We start from the raw sequence: 17,256 nt of genomic DNA, 5'->3' as shown, positions 1-17,256 counted from the left end.
TTTGAGCATCATCATGTATTTATAAACTTAGTAAACAAGACAAGTAAATACTTGAAAATAAGTATGTTTGCCCGAGAGGTGACATATTTTAAATGTACTCGTTTATATCTGGCTAGCTTTAGGTTAAGCTCGATACTCGGAAAATAAAATCAATGTTCCTTCAGAATAATGGCAAAAAGGAAAGTTGATTGTCAACAGTACGTCATTATTGTCTTCAAATGTATTCTAATCGTGTCAATTGTAATCCAGTTTTTTAATAAACCATACTCCAATGATGTTATATGATTTTAACAATGGGATAAAATCTTGATACCGATGTAGCAATTTTTATTGTCTTAAAATGATTTAGACACGCACTTAACACAATGGTGTTTTTTTTTCAAATACCATTTGCGAAATCAGTTAACGAAATCAATATACATAAACCATGTGTAACCAAACAGTTATACATTATTTTCACTTTACAGGAATTAACAGTGTGTATTGTAATTGGTACATGCAGTCATATATTTAAATATACCGTGTGATGTTTTGATAAATAATCAGTTATTCATATTTGAAGGCTGCATATTGTTTTACGTTTTGGGCTTTAGATATTTATGAACAGAAAGTAATTTTGACAAATGTTGGTAAACTCGCACGGCATGATTTTTCGATGTGCTTTTTCTGTGGCGGCAATGCGTATGGATCTCTTGTCTGCGTCAGTGGCAAGACGTTTCCAGAAGCAGATAACTTTACAATCATTGCTCTATAAGCCAATAACTTACTACACAATACACGACACAAAATATATATTCTGTATAAAATAACGTATCATCTTTTTATATCAAATATAAACATGTAAGAATACTCTTACATACGCTTGTGCAATACGATAAAATTAGGTACACGATAGTTATTAAAATTATATCTGAAAGGAAATATTTTGTCATAAGAAGTACAGTATCACATAACCAAAAGCGAGTGATTGTAATTTAAATTAAACCAATAATTCAAATAATGAATAAGTTTGTATAGCTGTCAATTTGAAATATGTTTGTCTTTTATGAATGTTCAAGAATTACTTTATGCTATCTTTACTTTAAATCTAAACAGTCTGATACTTAAAAAGTCAATATTGCACATGTTATTGAATTTCACATAAAGAGTTAATGTTCAATAAGTTCCATACAAAGCGCATTCCATGAACTTCCGTTCGGAAGGAATGCATTGAAGTATTCTTACACATATGAACGTTCCCTCAGAGCAAAGCTGATTCAATCAAATCGAGTCTGCAATTTTCATGTAATTTTGCTGTTTTAGTGCTTTCGATGAATCACTTTTTTCCAGATATTTAATTATTAAAAAAACTAGTTTAAAATACATCATCATGTACTTCAAAAAGTACAAAGGCTGCATAAATTATAATAGGATGACCGTAGTAGAGAGATACCAGTGAATACATATCATCTCAAATATCAGTAATATCTAGGAAAGACAGTCATTATTATTCAGTTAAGGTGATAAGGTTATGTTGCTTATATTGCGAGTCTTAAAATAAATACAAGAGGATACTCAAGACGTTTTGCCATTTTCGTTCAAAAATAAAATCATCAAAATATCATATTATGAAAGAATGCAGATTATATATATGTTTCTGTGAATTTTACAAAAATATTATAAAAACAAAATGTTTGTACAATAAGCTCTCATGAGAATATACATGTATACATGTATGAGTCAATACATATGTGCGCTAAATATGAAATCATTATAGAAATATTTGAATGAAAAAGCTAGAAAGCTATAATCTATTTCCTGTTCAATATCTGATGAACAATAATTATCATTTTAACAATCGATAATTTACCAATATTTGATGAAGTATATAATGAAACACTCAAGGCGTTTTGTAACATGAAGAGTACGTGTAACAAACATGAAATAATCTTATGTAAATCTGATGTTTACATTTTTAAAGTGAAATGGTCAATAATGGAAGATCTGCAATACAATAAAATTTTAATAATTATGTTGAAAGTATTTAGTATCAAACATTACTTACAGTAAACAAGGAAAGGAATAGCATATTGATATTGTTGGCAAGTGAGAGATGCATGATCCAATATTACATATATTTTACAAAATGTGCTTATCATAGACAAATCCTCTTTTAATACTATTAACATGTTTTTCTAGTTCAATTTCCTGACAGGTCCATTCGCATTTACAATTGATTAACAAAGATAAATAAATATTCTTGGACATTTTTTTCTTCCTATCACTCTATTGATCTTATGATATCCGCGGCTGTTCTTCATTTACCATAAAGATTGTTTTCCTTTCAATCCTTTTCCTATTGAATCCCCCAATTACAAGTTGAATAATATTTTCCATATCGCGCTTCAAGATATTCTGAATTAATGTTTTTATTCTTCATGTTAAAACATTGTGCTATTATCTAATAAAATAATACAAAAATACGACCGTTTCAGAATATCTGTACATTTTTCGAGATTTTATTTCTAAAAATAGGATATTACAAGAATGATATGCACGTTCGTTTAAATGAGATGCTCAAAAAAATCAAGCATCTTGTGAAGATTTTAAAAAAACATTTGATGTCCAAACATGCCTTGTATATACAGATTGATATACATTTTATATTAATGCAATGCAAAACCATTGTTATATAAAAAAGCACAAATTATGTTAAAATGTAACTATATCCCACTATAAAATTTGCGGCTTTTTTTACTTGTATCCTAATATCAAATGTTTCACGTTAGCAGACAGCGAGGAAGTATGAGACTTTTAGGATATGGAATAAATTACCATTTAACATTGGACCTTTTATCTCGTAATGCGTTTGGCAAATTTTGTCATATTTGTTCAGGAAAACACAGATCTTGTGTCACATGCTTTTAGCCAAGGTCTAACACTTCTTGTACTTACATGTCGTCAAATATTCGATTATCTTGTCTATTTTCTCCAGTTTTGAAATTCTATATTCATTTTTACGACATATTGTAAAAGGGAAAAAGATGAAATTGCAGTACACATATAAATACGTCTGCAAACATAGTAGACTGATTCAAAGTTATCTCATAATAACATAACATAAATAACATTAAAATGGCTGATTGAAAAACAGACATACCTATATTACTCTGTTTCGAACAGTATTTCTTGCAAACATTATCGTCATTACATCACTTTTAAACATAGACAAGAGTATTGCAAGCGTTAATAATGCACGTCTGTAAAGGGCAACAGCTCAAGATAGGTGTGTTTTAAGTACTCAACTCAATAGCAAGTATGCCAGAAATTAAGGCAATATCTTTAGTTCCTTTCAAAATGTTAATTTGTTTGATTAAATTGAATTTCAAACGACCATTTTTAACACAAATCAAGAAGTGTAAAATGGCATAATTTTGAAGATATTGCATTGTGGATTCGGCCCTTTGTCATATAATTGCGCTCTTGAATGAAATTCATAACATTTTGCGTTGTTTTTATTCTTCAATTAATTTATTTAATACTCAATTTTAGCAAAATCAATGTTAAAAAAGGCATTATTCAAACAATATGGCTTTCAGAATAATTAAGATTGTCATTAAAATGCCATTTGTAAAGTATGATTCAAGATTCATCTTGAGACTGTTTTAATTGCTTAAGTAATGAGCTACATTTATGAGGGTTTTTTGACAAAACGACAACAACGAGAATGACCCACTTTAGTTTTTATACAAAACAGATGAGCAAAAATTATATATTGGGTCTGTATGGAATAAACATCTCTTTACTGTATCGGCATAATACAACTATTTACAGAAGAATCTAAATCCATTTTAAATAACATTCATAATTGCCTAAATATATAAATGTTATGGAAGTTTAAATATTTAAATTCATGTGCTAAGAATTCATAAAACATTGTATTTATTTATTCACTTTACAAACGTCCTCTTGTTTTATTATTTTCTTTTGTTGACTTTTTTGTTGCAGCAGATTTTAGTTATATATACACAATGAAAGGTATTACAAGTTTTGATTGGCTGTTGAATTCATTCAGTAAGCTGGATCGTTGTCATTTATTGGAAATCATTGAGAGCCGCTATTACTTTCCAAACGAGCGCGTTGACAATATAAAGCGATCTCCAATAAATGTTTTGTAGCACTTCGCAGAGCGACATGAAAACTCGCGTGGAACAATCGCTGTAAGAAAGAAAACTTCTGGTATTAAAGCGTATCTGAGAGGAACTTTGTTCTTATTTATTTAATATAAAAGAAATTTAATCACTGTATTTAATTAATAAGATAACATAATTGAAAAAAGTGCTTTTTCTGGATGGTTGAGTTATGAAAATAAGAACTGAATGGAACAGAGTTTTGACAATTCGAAACACTTTTCCAGCACTTCTATTTATGTGTTTATTTCTTTTTATTTTGCAAAATTATTTGGATTCAAATGTGTCTTTATTTAACAGGATGGAAAGAGATTATTCTAGTAAAGGATTTAACGTTCGGTATATGAGCAATTTTAAAGAATTTGAAGAAAAACTTTCGAGTCAAAATAATAAAAATAATAATATCGAGGCGAACATTACTTCACATGCTAACAATTTTACTCGGAAGTTACCGAACGCAATCATAATTGGAGTGAAAAAATGTGGAACGCGTGCATTACTCGAGTATCTAAGACTTAATCCAAATATTAAAGCTGCAGGACCGGAGCCTCATTTCTTTGACAGATATTATCATTTGGGACTTAATTGGTACAGGTAATATGACATTTGTTTTCAACTTTTATGAATAAGGATTGTTATATTACAAATTATTAAATAATCAACAATGATCAAAGTAAATACAAATACCTTTATGATAATTATATTTTACCTATTGGGTACATTTTTTCATGTCTTTAAAACAGGCATATAAAACTATACGTTAGAAAAATAAACAAAAACAAAAAACAACAAAAAACATGCCATTGGTAATTTTTGAAAAACACGTGACTTCGTCTGTTTTCTAAAGTTTAATTATTAGAATATTATTAATGGTTAATAGTAATGATTTTCCCCACCACACGCTTGGAATAGATTTAACAATGTTTTTTAGCGAGAGTTTCTAACCATTTTCTTTTATTTTAATTTGACTATTGTATGTGATTATCTTAATATGTATCTTTATCTTTAGACAAAAGATGCCAAAGACACATGATGGACAGCTAACAATTGAGAAAACTCCGAGATATTTCATCACAAAAGAAGTGCCAGAAAGGATTTATAATATGTCTAAATCTATCAAACTGATACTAGTTGTGCGAAATCCAGTTACTCGTGCAATTTCTGATTTTACACAAGCTGTAAGTAAAGGAGAATACAACAGCAATGTTACATTTCAAAGCAAAGCTATACGCCGTAACGGAACCGTAAACATGAAATGGTCAGCTGTAAACATAGGTCTTTATGTAAATCATTTAAAACGATGGTTAGAATATTTTTCGATGGAAAATATACATATTGTTGACGGTGAAAAGTTAATAACAAATCCTGTGCAGGAATTAAATGCTGTTCAAGATTTCTTGGAAGTACCAAGAGAAATTTCAGACAACGCCATCTATATGAATGCGTCTAGGGGATTTCCTTGCATCTTAAAACAAAACAATACACCACCTTTCAAATGTTTTAGAGGCTCAAAGGGAAGGCATCACTCTTATGCCAACTCAAACACCCTTACAACATTGCATCAGTTCTATAAACCTTATAACATTAAGTTTTATCAAATGGTTGATAAACATTTTGCTTGGTAAATTAAAGTTCTTGTGTCTGGTTTAATAAATACAATTTGATAAAAGATAATTTATCGTTGATGTAAAAATATGGAAAAGAGGTGATCCCTCTGAAGCAACAAACACAACAATATTATATTATAACTGAAACTCGGTTTAATTGAAATGTGATACGTCTATCATACCCCTAGTAAACCAAATGATTTTGGAAAGTAAACAAATGTCAGCTTTCAGGAAACATTAGATTCCCACATGTCTATATGTTATTGAACACATAGTTTTGTGGGTAACAGTAAAAATATCATCCCGAGGAAAATACTGTTACCCGAAGCGTGAGCCGTTTACCCTGAAAAATAACTGTGATGTTTTCATTTTATTTTCTTTAGAAAAAGACCATATAAACAGATTGTATACTGTTAAAATTACTCTTACACTGTAACAGTACAAATTTCTTATTCACATTGTTCAGTATAAATAGCTCCCAGTGGCCAATGGGAAATAAGCATTACACAAAAAGTGAGGGGTAGTAAAATAAACTTTCATGTTAATAAATAGTTATTGAAGAAATAATCAATTCTTTTGGAAATATTCGTTTATCGTAATTGTAACTGGGAAAGTCACGTGAGTTATAAACAAACAATTCACCTGTTGTGCATTCCAGTCATTATTCACATACGTGTAATATGGCCAAAAGTTCTTCCATTCCACAAAAAAACTTCCACATGATTATATAAAACATGTTGAAGAAATCCTCTCCATATTGTCCCTAATAAAAATAATAAACTTTCATTTGAATAATGAAATCAGTCATGGTAAGGCTAGACATCCAGTGATATGAAATTCAATTTACATATTTGCTCTGGAGAGGCCCACTTATTCGTTGTTCTTGATGAAATAGGACAGAATGGTCAGCAGTGATATACCAAATATCAAACCGTGTAAACAAAAAGAACATACGATATTGATAAAACCAATTATGCACTTAACAATGCGGAGGCATTGTTTTAGTTAAACATTCTTATTAAAGTTAAGGTTAGTACACATTGTTTTGCAAATAATAATTAGAACCTTTTTGTATAACGAACGGTTTGGAATCCATTGTAAGTCACTAATTTGAGATAATATTAGATACAATCATTTGATGTCATATGTTTGGGATAAACGACTTACAAAATGAATGATGGTCTTTGAAGCAATTGGACAGTAAAAATTGAAATTAATTATCTCACGCAAGATAAAAGTTTGTAACTTAACATAATTCACCCTATAATCTATCCAAAAGGGCGTTTGTTTTTATATAAAACACTTATAAAATGAAAAACATGTTTAGCACTAAATATCGCTAAGATGCTAGGGGATAAATATTCATGAAATTCCTTGACCTAATAACTAAGCGTTCCTTGTTGGAAAAGTTACAAAACCTAAACCTATAGAGGTCAATGAAGGTAAAGTTATTTAATGAAATGATCAATTGAAGCTTCACTTCGGGTTATAGCCTTCTTTCATGAATGCACTAAAAAGGCGCTAATCGTTTTTAATTACGTTAACTTACACCATTTACATAGAGAAACTCTTTAATGTAGGAAATAAAATTGTTTCAACATTTCCTATAACATAAATATCGTTTCATTAACTTGCGTTCTGCTATTCAAGTACTGAGTCAGAAAGGTCAATACCTTTTATCTGTTGAAAGAAACAAGTTCATTATTGCATCCTTACATTTCATTTAAAGTAGAACAGAAAATAGTATTGATGTAAAACTATGTTCATACATGTTTCATCAGAAGTATGCTTTGAATGAGTCCATGACATTTGTTAGGGAAAATATTTAGTAAGTATCGTGATGTTTTTTTGACTGCTAGGAAAATCTTTTCTAGTAATATAGATATTAGAAAGACTCGACAGTGTAAAGATAAGAAAAATTTCGTAATATATATGTTATATGGTGATCAATTTGATGCTGCAATCAATGCGTAATTAAACATTCTATTGCAATACTTCCTTTCTAGAATGTCGCTTCACGTCAGTTCAGTTTACATAAATCATTTTCAGGCTTTGATTCCAATATCAGGCAGTCAACTTTTTAAAATATTTTTTTCTGGTCTATACTTGTATTTATAAACTTCCTTTTAAATGCTTAGAAGCGTTTGTGTCAAATATATTTCAGGTTTTTATGAATATTTTGTACTTTATAGGAAACTAATCTGAATGAAAATAAGTAGTGCTGAGAACTTGCATTAAAAATTTTATTTTCTTCAAATAACTAAGTAATTTTAAAAACTAATTTTAACAAGAGACAAATTATTCATGGATTTTACAATATGCATGTTTTGATATTGGATCATTTTCATAAGATGTCTGGAACTTTGCACTATCTCTTATTTAATTTCTTTATGATAACACTCATCGGACATTGTCTGCAACTATATCATTTGTTTTGTTTTTATTGCTCTCTACCAGTTTGTCTGCTTTAGAATTGTATAGTTAAATTGTTTTATTTCTTATTCTCAATAAGCTGTAAAGTCAATGTTTTCAACAATTTCTATTTAAAACTTATCGGACATTGTCTATAACATAAACAATATGATTTGTTTTATATTGCTCTCTTCAAATGTGTCTGCTTCAGAATTGAATTGTTAAATTGTTTTATTTCATATTCTCAATAAGCAATACTGCCTATGAACATTTTGCTTGGTAAATAAAAATTCTTGTGTCTGGATTAATAAATACAATATGATAAAAGATACCTTATCGCTGATGTAAAAATCTGGAAAGGAAAGACCCTTCGGAAGCTACAAACATAACAATATTATATGAAAATTGCAGACTCGGTTTAAATGAGTCTGTTCATGAGATATTATATAATGTGATACATCTATCACGCCCCCTAGTAAACCACATGATTTTGTTATTCTGTATTGGTCTAAAAAAAAATTGTAAAAGAAATACTAAAACACCATATTACATTAATACTTAGTTTTTTTTTATAAAACTATAAAAAAAACTTACTAACCAACTTCTCGCTTTCAGATAAATTATTTCATTATGTTGCGTAGATATCTAGTTTGTATAGTGAACTGATTAAAAAGTGTACTTAAGTGTGATACGTTTAAGAAATTGTCATTATATTGTACTATGAACTTGTTACAAATCTGCCGGACATAGTGCTTGCGTAAGGGCTTTGGGTCTTATGTTGTGCAAAGAAGACTCTCTAAACGTGTACAAAATCGAATCCGCATTGGAATCAGACAAATGGTGTTTAGCCCATTACCCGAAATACACGCCTTTTAACGCCTTTTTCACCCCTCCACTATTTTTTGTCTCAAATGATGAAAAAATGCCCTTTTTAGGTCCCAAACACTAATTTTTATTGAGAAATATTGCTTAAAAAGTGACCATTTTTTTTGAGAAGCCCCCATCCAAAAGATACATCAGGGAGTTGCCAGAAGGGGGATGTGCCTCCTTCTGTTTGGGGGTTTGAAGGGGGCGTAGTCCCCCTCATAGCCAAGAAAATTTTGGACCTGTGAGAGGCTAAAATTGAGACAAAGTCGATCATACAGTAACGTGTAACGAACGCTTAAAAGCTTTTGACTCTATCTCAAACCATTGAGAGGTTGCAGCACATTGAAATCAATTTTGATGAGCAAAAAACGCAAACTAGTAATTTTTGGCAATTTTGAGATGTCCCCTCGTTGCTATAGTAACAGGAAATTTAAGACTTAGCATGTCTTAACAAAAGGCAATGGTTCAGTTAACATTTGTGTTAAGTTTGAAGCAGTTTTTATTTTTAGTTTTAAAGCAATTTGAACTTGTAACCGGAGACTTTTCAATGAAAACAGCAATTTTTTACACAATGATCAGAAAGTTATGGGTTAAACGGTTGGCTCTGCAAAATCGTTGTAGTTTTTCCTCTATTACTGATATGTCATCTCTAGATTTATGCAACGTGGAATCATCAGCATATAAATGGTATTTAAACGGTTGGCTCTGGAAAAAATTGTATTTTTGTCGAACATTTATATACAGAAAAAAAAACAAGAAAACCCTCTTGAATTGTACAAAATTGAATCCGCTTTGGAATCAGACAAATGGTGTCTAAGCGGTGAAATCAAGAACATGGTTTATTTTTTCGAAAATTTATACAGTTTATATATACAGAAAGAACAAAACGCCGGAACAAAAAACGACAATTTTACTGGGAACTCTTGCTTTTACTTATCTTGCGATAGAGCAATTTGAGCTTTCTATTGTTGTAAAGAAGATCATCTAAACTGATATTTATAAGTAACTTAATAATAAGTCTGTTGTAAGGACGTGAGCAATGCATACTTTTATTGCTGGTTAAATTAGCAAAACAAATTTTTCATCAATTTCCAATCTATGCATTTTGAACCAATGTAATTTTCCTTTTCTAGAAAGCGCAAACTTAAGCTTTATAATGTTGAAATATTGGCTTAGAGCATGTTTGAAACTTAATTCTGGAAAACCGTGGCAATGAATGTGAAATGGTTTAACATAAAAGTGGCAACAAAGTGGCATTTTGACGATCATATAAAACATTAAATCTCTGTAACTAAACAGTCAAAAAACAACAGGAACAAAATATGGTTTAGGTAAATGGCCGATGAGGAAATATTTTGAAACATTAACTTGACATCAACAATTAAAGGCTTTTGGGAAATAAGAATACAATCATTTCTGGGGCATAATGGGCGTTAAGAACAAGGTAAACGATGATAATTGGCTGCGACATATTTTCTTTTATAATTTAAAACAAGTACTGGACTCAATTCATATAACAAAGCAAGCTGCGTTTCTTCAAAAAGCATATAAAATTTCGTTTAAAATGTAACATTCGCAACTGCTGACGACAAAAAAAAACAAAACAATTGTATTCTCTAAAGCATCACCCTTTGCATTGATTCACAGAAAAAATAGTTTGACGAAAACTCAATCATTGCCTGAATGAAGATGACAGGTCTGTTATTTTGAGAAAACTTCTGTTTTTGCCAATCCTTATATCCTAGAAGAATGTTTCTTTTTATACATAGCTGGTGTAAGATTTCCTTAATTTTACATTAAATTAATAATAAGAAAACAAAAGAACGTAGAATATTTAAAATATGAATATATTGATATATACCTATGAATAATGGTATCACTAAAAGGACTTCACTGAGGTTTTTGTTTGACATTGCATGACTGGCAATAATGTTTCGAGATTAATTTTCCTTTTGACCTAGGTCTACACAATAACGTGAAACAATTCAGACCATTCGCTCACTCAATTTTTCAAAGTTGTTAACGTTGCAACGCTTTTCACTCAAATCGGCCTAAGAATAGCATAAAAATACGATTTTCAGCTTATTTCATATTATATTTTCTAAGTATATTCTGCATATCATATTGTTGTCACTGCCTATCTTTGAAAGAAATTTAGATTTTAAGATTTTAGGCTGTTCAACCTCAGCGGAGTTCCTTGAAATTATACTTCCTCGTGTGGTCAAATGACATAATTATTTATTTTTACATAGTCTGAGCCTATAAAAGATACATAAGAAATCATTCAAACTATCAGGATAAATCTTGCAAGCAAAAATTTACGAAACTCTTTTCTAACGATCAAATCTTTTTATTTTATCAAAATTATCAGTGTCTCGTTTGCTGTCTCAACATTTCAGTGATTGTATTAAGATGTATAAAGATGTCAAGACAATGACAGATCTTGTTAAATTGGAATGCTGACTTATCCGACAGACCACACTCTTCATTGTTATTTTCCTTCAAGATTTAGATATAGGGTAATCGTTCTGAAAATGACAACTTCAAGCCTCTTTTGCAATTAAAATATATTTATACTATTAAATTTAGATATTTAAATCGTTTGTTTTTCTTAGTCCAAGCAATTACTATTCTTTTTTTTAAACATGGTTACGGTTTCGGTCTTTAGTTATAATGGAACAATTGTATTTTTAAAAGTAATTATTGACAAACATGGCTCAAAAACAAAAAAGAGAGAGCATAATACAATGTTGCCTATCTTTGCTGTTATACAATTCATATATCCTAGAAATTTTGATGAAAATTACACACGTTACTATGCCACAAATAATTCAACTTCTTCTACATAATCTCATAGTTGACTTATTTCCCAATTTAGCAATGTTAAATATTTTAATTAATTGTTATTTATTGCCAATGATACTTTAAGAATATTACAAAAAATTGTTAGAAGGGTAAGATTATTATAATGATGTGATGTCCTTATATGCGTTAAGGGAAACATAAGTATGAAAGATGAAACTTATTGGTTAGTATGAAAGATGGAACTTATTGGTTCTATAATTTAAGTAAGTATTTTAAACATTTTTTAAGCAGACAAAAATCTGTCATCATCTTGTCCGCATTAATTGATAAGTAAAATTTAGATGTTTTTAAATATCAATTTCTGCATCTGAAGACAAACTGAAAAACTGTTTCAACCGTATATAAAAGCAGAGAAATTTTGTTGGCGAAAATGAAAGGAATTTTTGTCTTTTACTATATGATTGCACATGTGATAAATACCATATGTACCTGCAAATTACTACGTGTAGTGTCCTACAAATGCTTATATTTACTTGCATATATCTGTGATCCTCAAAACGAAATTCTTTTCGCGGGCTTCAAAACACTTTTGTCACCAACGCTACAGATCAACTAAATGTCACAACTCACATAAAAATTGCAAACTCTGACAGAATTCAAATAAAGTAACATGGAATTTCGACTGGGTTTTTAATCCCTATGGCGTCATTTGCCTCTATTTTCATTTTAAAATCCAATTTCATTTTAGTATATGTAATATTGCGAGCATTAGATTGAAATATTCTTCCATGATTTCAAAAAAATCTTTTAATTCAGAGGACGACGAAACATTTGTGTGTTTATCTCAATATTCCTGATTTAAATATTTATTAAAGCATTTATCTCCACACACAGAGAGACAAGAGGTCACAACTCTGTTATGGATATTACCAAAATTATGCCAATTTTTCGACTTGACAGAAATAAGAGTTACACTTGCTCGCGTTGAAAGGAAAACAGTTTAAAATATTAAGTATTTAAAAACAAATAGGAACAGTCAAATAGGTAATAAAAACATTTATCTGAAAAATATGAAAACCCAAGAAGTTATTTAAAATAATTAATATAAAATAAACAGCAAATCTCAAATCGTTTATTAAAAACAATTAACTAAAACAAATAGGAAACCTCAAAAAGTTAATTAAAGCAATTAACTAAAACAGTAGAAAAAAACAAATAGTTAATTAAAAAATCAATTAATTAAACTCAAATTGCAGAACTTTTATTGTCATTTAAACATCTGTAATTGCCCAACTTAAGGCTAGGATAATTACTTTAAATGGTTTGTGTTGGCATCTATATAAAAATTGTTGCAGTAATTCAGATTGTCTTTACTTCATTGTTTATAAATTATTCAGTACTTGTTCTTTGTGAAGTGGTAAGCGTATAACTCCAAAGAGGCAAAATGTAGTACAGTTATTTCTACTAGAAGTGATGATTTAACAGTGTGTAATAGTCATTGTTTAACAAATTAGCCTAGCAAACAGTCAGTTCTATATAACGAATATCTCACGAAACACACATCCGTAAATCTTTTTCCGGGTCTTTTTATATTTTGTATTTTACTCGTTCAATTTCAAAAAGACCTGGAATAATGAGGTCCAGCAACCCGTGTAAGATTATTTATTTGTTTGATTTTTTACAGCATTTTTTGCACAATCTTTATAAACTCATTCCCAAATGTCTAAAGTCTTAAAAATAGCATGCGTTATTGGCTATTTTACCTGAAAAAATATTTTGAAATCTGGACTTATAAATAATTTGAATCATAAAAGCAAGACATTTACCACATTCTTAAACTGTTCGTTTGATTAGAAAGTGCGAAAATAACTTTATATGCCGACATGTTTTCATGCATTGCTCCTCAGTTGTTGTGAACTGTAAGACCTAAGACGTACATATATACAATACTCCACAGACACAATTCTTTTTTCACGATACTCAAATTTTGCTAACAGAATTGACAAATTATTTCCGACCTATTCTGTGTTTTAGCCGCTTAAGCACATTTTCTAATATTAAGTAGAGACGTAAAACAAGAAACACTCAAACATGCTTTCTTTATTATTTAAAAATACATTATTTGTCTTATTCCGTAACGGATTCATCATTGCAGTAGTTTACTTGTTTTTATTTGCTCAGAGCTCTAACCCAGGGAATATGGCATTAAGAAGCCCGCGTGACATGGTCTTTTAACATTTTCTGTATACAAAGTAGATGTAATTTCGTAACAATCCAACAATTCAAACATCATTTTCTCGAGCAAACCTTTAAACACTGCTTGTCTTATTTCGTCGCGTATTCGTTATTGCATTAGTTTTTAGGCAATATGAAGCTCAAAACACTGACCTTGAGATGTCCGCTTTGCATAATGATGTTTTCCTTTTTTGATCCTCTATTTGTTCCTGTAATATAATTATATGATACAAGGTGAGAATTATCTTTAAAAGGACCATTTTCTGGTGCCAACCGTTAAAAATCATTTGTCTGATTCCGTTGTGGATTCGTTATTGCATTCTTTTGGAGTTTCTTTTTAAGCAATATGTGACGCAAGGAAAAGGCCTCGATACGCTTCCGTGGTATTGTCGCTTTCTAGATCGGCGATTTGTTCTTTAGGTAATATAAAGTCTAAAAACTTTATTTTATTGCACCATCATTTAAAACATCATTTGCCTGATTTCGTTGCGGATTTATCATTGCAATATTTTGGAGGTTGGTCTTTACAGCAATAAAAAGCACAAAGCTCCTATTCAAGAGAAATAACCATGGGTGGCGCGTATGACATGGACATTTTATGGATCGCCATTTGTTCTTTTTGTGAATAAAGTGTAAGACGTTTCGTAAAATGCAATATTTTCTGATATCAACCGTTGAAAGACTATATGTCTGATTCCGTTGCGGATTCATCAACGCATTTCTACAACAGCAATATCAGTTTTCAAGAATATATATATACATGTATATTGTAATTGATAAACCATCTTAATGTAATAAATTAGCATATCTTAGTTTCTTACTTAATTTTGTTATTTTATCATTATTTTTGTAGTCAGTTTACGACAAATTTATTTCAAAAAGTATCTGTTGTTTAACAGACACTCTATCAGAAAGGTGTCTATAAAATATTGAAATGATTTCATGTGACAGGGTGTTTTTCATCAAACTTATTGTTATTAATATCTTGTCTTACAGACATGTTTCCCACTTATGCTTGTACATGTATTTTGACAGACTTTTAAACAAAATGATTTCTCAATGATTTCATTTGCATCAGAAGGCCATTTTCTCATTAATTATAAAGACAATATGTACATATTACTTCACGTACTTAATGGACACTTTTATCATGTATAGGGTAAATTATCCATTATATGTCCTCCCGTATATACTCCATTATTCCAACTGGATTTTAACCTATAACCTAAAGTAAATGTTTTATTTTAAAACTATAATATCAATAGAAACTAATCCGGAAATTTGTTGAAATCATTCATAAAATAACATCTACAAGGTTTGTTTTGTTGATATAATTCATTTTGGATGTGGAATTTTATTTAGATTCAAGCAAACATATGTGAACGATATAAACTCGTTTAGATTATAAAATATTCATTTTATATAATTTGCCGCTGTGAACTTTGCATACAATGTGCAGCAATACCTTTATGCTTGACTATACTGTAATAAACCTATTTTGCCTAAGCGAAACTAGTTGGGTTCGATAGATTCATACAAAATGCCTTCCAGTCGTTTCCGATCTGGAGAAATATAGTAGAGTACATAAATAGAAATACATGTTCACATAGAACAATGAACAATACAGAATCAATCACTATTGATCAAATGGTTCTTTTATAATACACATGTAATATAAACAAGGTTAACTTTAAAAAAACTAGTGGCGGCTCGCTTTGTCCTTTTAATGGCTGTGATGTATACTTTAATTAATAAATTAATTAATTAATTAATTCATTCATTCATTAATTCATTCATTCATGCTAATAAGGAAACAAAACATGAGTTCAACTACTAAAAGAGAGACCGAATATATAAATTTTATTACATGCTTTCCGGTGGTTTATAGAAATATATCTGTGAAATAAAAACTGTTAATTTAACTGTTTTAAACAGTGAAATTATCAATTTGATATTTTCACTGTTTTGGAATTTAAGCCCCTTACGTTGTTTCAGTGGAAAACAAGCGTTTACAGTACTAGAAACCAACTTAATAACGTGACGTCGTAAATGACGTCACGTTGTATTATTATTTGGCGTGCTTTTCATTTAGTATTAGGCTAAATGTCTTTTTAAACGTTTCTTTGCATATAATAATCAGAGTAAGATTGAAATATATTTCACCTCGTGAACACCAAAAGTTCATATACCTTTTGGTGCTTATTCGGTGAAATATATTCCGATCTTACACTGAACTAAACAAGTATCCTCTATGTAATTTGAATTGAATAGAATCTATCTTAAACCAAATTTTCTAGTGACTAGATTTTATACGATTAAATAAGATGTTTAATGTATAGATGCTTGAGCATTTCTTCAAAGGGTATCGAAATAAAAGCATTAGTATTTATATGTACAATATAGATTTTGATTAAAATTGTATTGATTTTTTTATTCTATGGAAATGAAAAGAAGCAGATTCGTTACATGATGACAAAATATTTCAAAGTCTTACATATGTGGATAATCAACTTTAATATAATTATATTGAATGTCGTATCGAAAACATTGAATATGGCATTTACTATTTAAATTCATTTGATGAAACCATTTCAATTTTATTAAGTGGTAAATTCATTTTACTTCAGCATTAGTTGATATAGTATTTTAATTGAAGTAAATATATTATAATACACAACGTGGGATGTAAATTTGTTTTCACGTTAACCTAAAGTTATGTTTTCCTATAAAATATCCTCAATATCAATAAAACAAACAGGCATTGTTCATAATAAAGTGAACCAAAATACGTAAATATCTGGTCTGACAAGGGCCGAATAAATCCTTATTTAATTATATATTCATTGGAATGGGTTATGCCTTCAGCCATGGATTAAATTCTTTAACGTATGTAGACCATTTACCCTACAAATCTTCTGTTCTGTCGTTTCTTTATTCAACTGACAAAAATCTCATCACGATGTAGTATTGTCAGTGGAATACACATTTCTCCAAGTCTCTTTGTACAATTTGAATAAAATAATAAAGATCTGTGATTCATAAATATGTTGTCCAAATAAATGTTAGCGAACCAAACAACCTATACTTGTGTAACTTATTTCAAAGTGCAGGAGCAATTAAAAAAAATTGAACAAATCTTATCGCTTCAGTTACTAAGGAAT

General features: G+C 29.7%; 1 protein-coding gene across 1 annotated transcript; it reads left to right on the top strand.

Annotated features, from left to right (window-relative positions):
• Nucleotides 1-4,181: 4,181 nt before the first annotated feature.
• Nucleotides 4,182-6,140, top strand: LOC132741058 (heparan sulfate glucosamine 3-O-sulfotransferase 2-like). The gene is made up of 2 exons (XM_060729143.1): nucleotides 4,182-4,763; nucleotides 5,179-6,140. The coding sequence occupies exons 1-2, from the start codon at nucleotides 4,342-4,344 to the stop codon at nucleotides 5,792-5,794; spliced, it is 1,038 nt and encodes a 345-aa protein (XP_060585126.1). The 5' UTR covers nucleotides 4,182-4,341; the 3' UTR covers nucleotides 5,795-6,140.
• Nucleotides 6,141-17,256: the final 11,116 nt, after the last annotated feature.

This window comes from Ruditapes philippinarum, unplaced genomic scaffold (genome assembly GCF_026571515.1).
Source record: "Ruditapes philippinarum isolate M1 unplaced genomic scaffold, ASM2657151v2 ctg17975_1_1_1_1, whole genome shotgun sequence".
In the NCBI taxonomy this organism is placed as follows: domain Eukaryota; kingdom Metazoa; phylum Mollusca; class Bivalvia; order Venerida; family Veneridae; genus Ruditapes; species Ruditapes philippinarum.
This window is presented reverse-complemented; position numbering and strand designations above follow the sequence as displayed.